Source organism: Pogona vitticeps, chromosome 2, assembly GCF_051106095.1.
Source record: "Pogona vitticeps strain Pit_001003342236 chromosome 2, PviZW2.1, whole genome shotgun sequence".
Classification (NCBI taxonomy): Eukaryota; Metazoa; Chordata; class Lepidosauria; order Squamata; family Agamidae; genus Pogona; species Pogona vitticeps.
Window position 1 is genome coordinate 271129570 of NC_135784.1, and position 9408 is coordinate 271138977.

The 9408-nt window shown below is 44.5% G+C and overlaps 1 protein-coding gene and 1 pseudogene across 2 annotated transcripts in view; both read right to left on the minus strand.

Annotated features, from left to right (window-relative positions):
- The window catches only part of RASA1 (RAS p21 protein activator 1), a 97502-nt gene extending 88370 nt beyond the window's left edge, over positions 1–9132 (minus strand). The window contains exon 1 of one of the 2 annotated variants that reach the window (XM_072992578.2): positions 8392–9132. In XM_072992578.2, the coding sequence (XP_072848679.2) occupies positions 8392–8864 (473 nt within the window). In that variant the 5' untranslated portion in view covers positions 8865–9132. The remainder of the gene's footprint in view (positions 1–8391) is intronic. The other variant, XM_072992579.2, reaches the window with a different exon arrangement.
- Positions 3029–3183, minus strand: LOC140705099 (U1 spliceosomal RNA; annotated as a pseudogene).
- Positions 9133–9408: the final 276 nt, after the last annotated feature.

The following is a 9408-nucleotide window of genomic DNA, read 5'->3' on the forward strand; positions in this document are numbered from 1 at the left end:
GGAAATTGTGTTTTGACTTATGATCATTTTGAGTTACGCCCATCTTCCGGAACGAATTAAGTTCATAAGCTGAGGCACCACTGTAACTGTTGGTATCTATTTTATTCTGTTTCAGTATTTAGCAGCTATTTTTCACCCAACTCTGAAGTCTACCTGAGAAAGTACTTCTGAGCCAGCGGCAACAATCCAGTTTATATTGTTAAACTATATTATCTTATGTGATATTTGCAGTTAGGCCAATAAACTATGCTGTTCCAAGAGCGACATAAGCACAGTTATCACAAATGGTACTGGCAGAATTATTCTGCTGAGAACAAAACCCTACTTCATCTACACATAACATGAAAAATTGAACTCAAACATGAACCTAATATAAATATTTCTAAACTTGAATAGAGATTTAACATTTCCAGAAATGTTGATCACATAGCAAATATAATGGATTTCCTGGAGAAAACCAAAAATCTGGGAAAGACTGAAAAAACGGAATACTTATTTTCGTATCAGACCTAAAATTATTTATTGCTCTTGCATCACAAAATGCTTTGTGCACAGCACAGTCATATTACAAACAGTACAATTTTATACTACAATTATGTTATGGGTGGAACTTTTTGCTGTTGACTGAGCAGACGTGAAAATTGTCCAATAATTTGGACAAATAACGTACTACTGGGAAAATAACAATGGCTTAAGTGGCTACTGATGTTGGTGGGACAAGAATCCACTAAAGCATGATTACAGTTGAAGTTTACAACACAAAATAATGACTACAGAAGAGCAATGTAGATTTAATATTGACAACAAAAATTAAAGATTTTATAGGTCTTATAGGAAAATAGTAGTATTTTCCAGAATTTTCCTAGTTTTTTTCTAGGCTTTCACATCTCTAAGCTTGAACATTAGTTTCTATCTCTCAATAGCTCTCTAATTTTCAACAATGTAATATGAAAAAAACTTATTTTTAGGAGACATAGCCTCCTAAAGTTGTACCATCTGAGACCAGCCCTCGAGGAAGGACTGGAACCACCCAGTCCTAAACTTTATAGCCATCTCAGAAGAATGCTGTAGTGAACTGTATCAAAGGCCACAGAAAGATCTAGGACAGCAATGGCAAACCTATGGCATGTGCGTCACAGCTGGCATACAGAACCCTCTCTGCGGGCACGTGAGTTGTAAGTCACCCTCAAGAAATACTTACCCATCCTTCCTATCCCAAATTTTGGAAAGAACTCTTGAGAAGGGAAGGAGAGCTAAGATGGCAATTGCTGCAGCAGCCACACACACATACTCGAATGCCAGGCATGGAAACACTCGGCTCCTGCCACCTGTGCCTTTAAGGACTGCAGCCAGAGGCGGAGCAGGGAGTGTTCTGCAGGCACTGGAGGTTGTGTAGCCAGAGGACTCTTCAGGATAGTTGTGTTTGGCTTTGTGATGCAGTTTGGGCACTCAGGCTCAAAAAGGTTCACCACCACTGATCTAGGAGGACCAGCAGGGTTACACTTCCTTTGTCTGTCTCCCTCAGGATATTGTCTTGCAGGGCAACCAATGCCGTTTCAATTCCATGGTGTGGTTTGAACCCCAACTGAAACAGATGTATTTTCTAGGCGATGTACTTTCTCCAAGAATTACTGCAGCTGATTGGTTACCTCCCTCTCTATCAACTTGCCCAAGAATGGAATGCTGGCTTAGTTATTAAAATCCTATGTTGCTAGATTTGGTTTCTTAGAATGGGCCTTATAAGGACTTCCTTAAATGGGCGGGTCAATTGCCTTCACATAGAAATATATTAATGATATGCACAGCCCATTCCACAGCAATGTTGTTTGCTGATTTTAAGAACCAAAATGAGCAAGGATCAAGAGGTGATGGCTTTGCATCATGCTACTTAGCTGAAATGAATCCAATTTAACCTGACTAGATAGAGTTTCTGATGCCGCCTTCAGATTTACTGTATCACCCAGTTAAGGTCCCAACAGATACAACACCTATCTTCTTAGAATTAAGCATTATTCAATTAAACAGGATATATTCTTTATTAAAGACAGCCAAATACAACACTATGAGAGAAGAAAGGTAATCTCTGTGGCAAAGGAATCATGAAATTCAAAACTCTGCTGGGTTCACATCAGCAAGGCAGAATATGACTGGGATGGGAGAATGGTTTTTCTTTTACCATGTCTTGCTGTTCTGTTCTTTTAATGTAACAGATATGCCAACTCCATGGCATTCATATTCCTCACCCATTTAAAGAAACTCTTGATTCCAAGTTTATAGTCAATCCACTCTGATATACCATCTATAATCACCATGCCCCTCTAATGGGCCTTCTAATCACCAAAAGCAAAGTAACAATGTTTCTACTCCTGCTAGGAAAAGCATCTGAGGACAGGCTTCCTTTTACTCATGCATCTACAAAGATCTGTTATATTCTATAGCTCCTCTAGTGTTACAGAATTATAGTACATACTTCAAAGACCATTTTTCCCAGTAATAGTTACTGATTATGTCTGCATGTCACATTAACAACTGGTAAAAAAAAAATCCAAAATATAGAGTCCTACTCCAGTTTTAGAAGAGGTAGCTTACTGGTTAGTTATGCTACAGCAAATTGCCACTAGCTGCTCATATCCCTCATCATATACCAACTCACATGACTGGCAGGCACTGGGGGGATGCAAGCAGTGTTATATTAACCAGCGGCAATTTACTAATGTACCGTATTTTTCGCTCCATAAGACGCACTTCCCCCCCCCAAATAGTGGGGCAGAAAGTATGTGCGTCTTATGGAGTAAATACAGTAAAAAAGGGTTCAGCCACCACCACCCAGAAACTTCCCACTGCCATGCTGGGAGGCCTCTGAACTGGCACCAGAGACTGCTTGTTGTTTGGACCTCACCATTCTGCACTGCTGGCTTTCCAGGATCTGCTTCCTGCAGCCTACCTGGAAAACCAGCAAGGCCAATAGCAGTAGGCAATGAAAATAGGCAAGGACCAAAAGGAAAAAAAAAAGTGATTCTAGAAAAACCAGGAGAAACCACAAACACAGTTCCCCACTTAGGCAGTTGATTTTCCCACATTTGGGGAAATCATAGGGGTCAGCACATCCAAAGTGCAATAGATGAGCCTTACCCTGGGAAAACCACTTTTATAATAATGGTATCTCCCCTGCCAGGTATAAGTTGGAATGACCCCTGAAAATTCTTCCCCTTTCTGTGCCCTATCCCCCAAAGGCATGGTGACCCCCCGGCTACACCTCCTGATCAGAACAGGGCTGCACAGCCCCAGTCCTAAAAGAGGCCAAGAGACCTACTCGGTATTCCTCCCACAATCCTCCAGTGCACAGATATTAGCATACCTAATATGCGGGAAAGGCAGGGAAAGCGGGGAAATTCAAACTTTCAGTTAGTGAACAGGCTGCTTGTCTGCTTCCTTGCTAGTCCAAGCAGTTAGATTGCTGGGAGAGAGACCTGGGACTGCCTGGTATTGTCGTTTTAAAATGTAAAATGTAATTTAAAAGCTGCTTGTTTTGGGTTAAACTGTGCTTGGGTGAAAAGGTGCTCCGTTTGAGTTGAAACCTGCTTGTGTAGAAACATGCATGCTTGCCTTAAAAATCTGCTTGTTATTCTTTAAAAGCTGCTTGTTTTGGGTTAAATCCTGCTTGGGTGAAAAGGTGCTCATTTGAGTTGAAACCTGCTTGCCTGGGAAGCATATCAAACCAGCGCCGATCAGCTGTTAGGTGGGGAGAGGGGAGGGGGCAGGAGCGGAGAAGAGCACAAAATGGCTGCCGGCTGCCTTTTAGCTGTTTGGGGCTCTTTTTTGACTGTTCTGGGGTCTACCAAGGCACTGTGAAGAGTAAGGCTCAGTCTACAGTACCTGGTAAGTGACTTTCTTTTAAGTTTTTTAAAGTTTCTGACCTTTCCCCCCATAAAAATGTATTTTCAATGCATTTCTATGGGAAATTTGGATTCAACTTGCAAACTTTTCAACTAGCTCTCGGCATCTAATAGATAATGTATTTCCAAAGGGTGTTGCAGCAAGCAAACTGTGCCTCGTGACTTCTAACTGGATTACGGTACCTGCTTCCTGATTTCAGCTACTATAGTTTGTATTCAGTTTTTTTTGGCTTTGTCTGGCCTAATCTGTTATGCCTTGCATGCTATAAATGTTCAATTATGTCAGAAACCCGAGATTTGGTCTTATGCTGAGCATGTGCTACTGCTGGTGAATGGGTTAAGCTTTGTGTTGCTGTTCTTTTGCATAACCTAAAGTAAATAAGGAAAACCAGATGTTAAATAGTTTAATTCCACTATTTATCCTCCACACAACTAAAAGGGACCTCTCAATGCAGTGCCAAATCAGACAAACCATTTCTAACTTAATATAGGCTTGAGCTGTAGCTGGGCAGAGTTGCACAACAATCTCATCTGTCATTGAGACATTTCTATAAGCATGGGGAGGAGGAGGATGAAAGGAAATGTAAAATATAGGTAGTGTGGTATAGGTCTTATCACTGGCTGATAATGGTCTATATGTACTTGAATTAAATTTATGGTACACAAATTTATGGTACATAAACTAGAGTACACAAAGCTTTAAGTCTCTCCATTTGTTAATGACAGTGGTAATGGTTCTTAATGCCACTGTTGACTGCTGTTCACTTTACATGGTTCAAATGCTATTCTGTTATAGTTTATTAAATATTTTATTACACTATTTGGTTCAGAATATATTTTCCGTTTTCCTCCTCTAAAAATTATGTGCGTCTTAAGGTCCGGTGCGTCTTATGGAGCAAAAAATATGGTAATTTATGCAATTAAACTAGTTCCAGCCTAAGCAAAGAACAAGGATCTGACTGTTCATAAAATCTATATTTTGCTACTATTTGGGGAGTACACTGAATTGTAAGAGCAGGAAAGAATCTGAAATTTCTCTAGTGCAGGGATCCCCATCCACGGACCAGTCCTGGTTTGTGGCCTTGGAAGGACTGGGCTGCGAGGACAGATGATCCTTGAGCAGCAGGTGAGCTATGAGCAAAGCTCCGCCTTCTGTCAGCATACTCCTATTAGGTTCTAATGCTGATGATGATCTGACAGGAGGTGGAGCTTCGCTCCCCACTCCCCTCCTGCTGCTGCTAGATCAGCTGTGCCTGTGGCATTAGAATCTAATAGGAGTCTGTGCTCCTATTGGGTTCCAATGCTGCTGCTGATCTAACAGGAGGCAGAGCTTCAATTGCAGCTCACTGCTCATCTGTCCTGGCACAATACATGTAATGATCTGGATTCAAAGCTATCTTCCAACAACCTACTGCATAACAAGTACCCACCACTGGTCCTTAGGAAAATGGTCTTCAACTAAACCAGTCCCTGGTGTCAAAAAAGTTGGGGACCACTGATCTAACATGCAGTAAGAAATTAACATGAGTAGACTGTTGCTATTCAGAATTCCATGCTTTATAAAGAGAGCAGAAGTAGCTGAAAATTAGGATTCACAGGTTTTCTATATGAAGTATATATATATATATACACAACTGCATCATGACTTCTTCAGAAAAATTTAGACATAATATTTCCTCTGCCTTAAAGATATACAAAACACCCTTCATTTTGAAAGTGTTAAGAATAGGCTTTAAAATTATAATGCACCATGAGGAACGTGATGCTGCCCTACAGAAAGGTTTGTAAGCTAAAAATGTGGGTGTAGTAACTCCCTGTAGTTCCAAAGTCGGGAGAAAGAACAGCAGTGATTTGGTAAATACATCGCCAAGATGCCTGAATCACGTGAGAAAGGCAGGGTCAAACTAGTAACATTTTCCTACACATATACACCCCACACCCTTTCTGTACTCCAAGCCAGTGAAGTGTGGCAAGTGGTTTCTTTAAGAAACACTCAGCATCATCCTGAATGCTCCAGCTCACCAAGTAAGAAGGATGGAAACAGGAGATGTTCTCTTGGCTACTGTTGGGGAGTTTTCATCAAACCATGAAACAAAGAAAATGGAAAGGAATCTGGCAACTATCATTTTTTCATTATCAAAGCTGTATTAGATCTTTGTTCATGAACAGAATCCTGTTTGGTCCAAATAATGACTACTTCCCAAAAAATAAAAATCCAGTTATAGATTTTTTTTAAAAAAAATCCAGTGTATGGAATCTCTGATCATCAAATACAGTGGGGTCTTGACTTGAGAACTTAATCCGTATTGGAAGGCGGTTCTCAAGTCAAAAAGTTCTCAGGTCAAATCTGCATTTCCCATAGGAATGCATTGAAAACCATTTGATCCGTATCTGCTCTTTTCCGTCCATAGAAACTAATGGGAAGCTGCTATTCCGCCTTCAACCACTAGAGGGGGATATTTTGTTTCTTTTTTTCTTAGGTCAAGAAAGGTTCAGGGAAGGCAGGGAAAATACAGTCCAGGCAGGACAGTACCAGGCAGTCCGAAGACTGTCTCCCAATCCACTCTCTAAACGCTGGGAGGAGTGAGGAAGCAGACAGGCACCCTTTTCACTGGCCAACAGTTAACTGAAAGTTCACATTTTGCACTTTCCCTGCCTCCCACGTGGGTTTTTTTAGTTCTTAACTCAAATCTAAGTACTTAAGTCAAGTCAATATTTTCCTATGAGAGCGGTTCTTAATTCAAAATGTTCTTAACTCAAGCCGTTCTTAAGTCAAGACCCCACTGTACTGTATTAGGATAAGGCACTGTGTGCCAAGAAAGTGTAAAAAAATAAGATCTTATGTCTAAGAAGTCAAAAGCTCCTCTGGCTGCACTAATTTTACCCTCCCTGGTTATCATATTTACAATCATGTACTGCCTGGACCTGTACATGTTTCATCAAATATAAGCTTAGTACAGGATTTCCATTCAAGCAAGCAGGCCTGCAATCTAAAATACACTTGAATCTTTCCTTCTATCATAAACAAGCACTCAAGTGACAAAAATGTTTTATGTACAGTACAATATTTACTAATACTACTGAAAACCTGTAGGCTGCCAAAATAAGTCTGTAACATCTGTGATGCATGTCATCTGCATTTCAGTTCCTCCTTACCCCAATATTTACAACCTTCACCCCAGTGCGACAACCTACACAATAGTAAACGGATGAGTCTTTAAAGTACCAGAACACTATTGGCTGCTATTCTTCCATTGTTCTTCTCCTGAAACCAACTACAAGAGTTGTACCTCAGGATATTAACTCATGAAAGATTATGCTGAGCATGTCACTACAGAATTCCTCTTAATATGTCACCCTGCTTCATATCTAACTTTTCAAAAATGGCAAATATTTATTTTAGAATACACCTGGGCTTTGACTTGAGAGGAAAGCACATGGAAAGACGGGAACATCAACTTTCAAGTGGTAGGTCAAGACCAATAAGCAAATTGTGTCATGACCTGTGAAGAATCACATCAGTGCCATTTGTATGTTTTACTGCTTTTTCAGGAGAGAACTCTTTATGGTGAAAAGCAACTAGACACAAAGGAAGATAGTTTGGCATTATTTCTTAATAGATATGGCTAAGGAAAATTTTGATCAGCACTGTTTAGAAGAATAGCAGCAGTTGAAACCATGTTCTAGCACCTTATCTGCTTAAGAGTCTCTCTTCAGCCTGACTCCATGCAAAACTCACGCTCTGGTGCATACTTTCTATAGAAAATGGCAAGATCTCCTGGTAAGCCTTGAAAAGAAAGGAAACCCGACTAACGTAAGACTGAGTTGTTTGATAACTTCTATGTTCTAAAATTGCCCAGGGAGCCTATATTTTTGACAGTTTCGGTGCTGCAAAAAGACAAGGGAGAAGCAGAAAGAAGTTTGCACAGTTATTAAAGAAATGGAAACAGGCCTCAATTGCTGTCTGGGATTGAAGACAGGTCGTGAACCCAAAACAAACTGGAGACTAGTGGACTCCGAGAAATTGGGTGTGAGAGCTTGGAAAACATGAGTTGGGCCATTTTGACAGATCTGAAAAAGACTCCCTAAGTTTTTGCCAAGATAAACAAATAAATAAATTTTCTTTTTTCCCATTTAAACAGTGAGACGCTAAAGACCTGCGAGCTTGTCTCCCCCGCCCTCGCCCCCAAATCTGTTTGTCTCCCAAGCAAGCAAGTAGGCAGCTGACTACCGACTGACAACGAAGCTTTTTTTCCCCCATAGGGATGCAGGAGGAGAAAGAGGCGGGCGCAAAGAAACTTTCAGGAGTTGCCCAGAGTTTGACACACATCCGCAGGCTTCCCCCGCTCCCGTCCGCCCGCCGCCGCCGCCTCCTCCGGGTGCGGTGCGGGAGAGGAGAAGCCGAGGCGCTGCGGCGGGATCCGTCGGGTCCCCATGAAAAAAGGAGAGCTCTTTCGAGGGCGGAGGGAGGAGCGGGAGGGCAGGCCATACTCACTGGTTGGTGGGGGGTGCGTTCAGCGGGATGGCCACCTCCTCCTCTTCGTACTCGGGCCCGTCCAACGAGTCGCCTTCGTCGACCGTGCTCAGACCTCCGGCAGGAAGCGGCGGCTGCGGAGGTGGCGGCAACGGAGGAAAACCCCCGCCGGCGCCCGCGGCGCTCCCGTTGCCCCCCTCGGGAAGCTGGAGCGGGAGCGGCGGCGGCGGCGGGCCCTTGGCCATCTCCGCAGGGGCAGGCCTGGAACACACCGCCTGGAAGCCCGGCAACAGGGAGGCGTTCGAGCCGGCGCCCCCCACCAGGACGGCGGCGGCGGCGGCCATGGCAGTCTTGCTGCTTCCACTCCGGGGGCCGGCGGCGGCGGCGGCGGTAGCAGGAGAGGCGGCGGCAGCAGCGGGCGGCCCTTGTCCCCCGGGCTCTCCGGGTGCCCCCGGGCCGCCCTCTTCGCCTCCAGCCTCGGCCGCCGCCATCATGCTGCTCCGGCTCGCTCCACCCCCTTCCCCGCCCCTGCTGGGGCCGCGCGTGGCCGGGAGGAGGCGACAAAGAGGCGGAGGAGAGCGCGAAGGAGGGGCCAGGCGCTTTCGTTCCCTCAGCGGCCGGGAAGGGCGGGGCCGAGCAGGGAAGCTGCCGCTTGAGGCGAGGAGTGGGAACAATGGGAACCAGCCAACCGCCCACCGGTCTGTCCGGAGACGCCGTTCGGGAGGTTCCCGCAGGACGAGGAGAATCGGAGGGACTGCGGGCGGTCACGGAGCAGCCCTGCCCGTCTCCGTCCAGAAGCGTCTCCGGCACCTCCGCAGTTCACGCGCTGCCTCAAGTCAGTCAGGACCGCTTATGAGGCGAAGGCAACGTCCCCCTTCTTGCCGCTATCCCCTCCTTTATACCCCCGCCTGCCTCGCGCATGCGCTTCCCGCTCAGCGGACTGGCGCAGCTACTTACCTCGAGCAAAGCGGGGAATAGGGAGGAAGGCGGGGCTTCTTTTTTGGCGGCATCGTGGGGCAGGGTGTGCTTCTAGGCTGG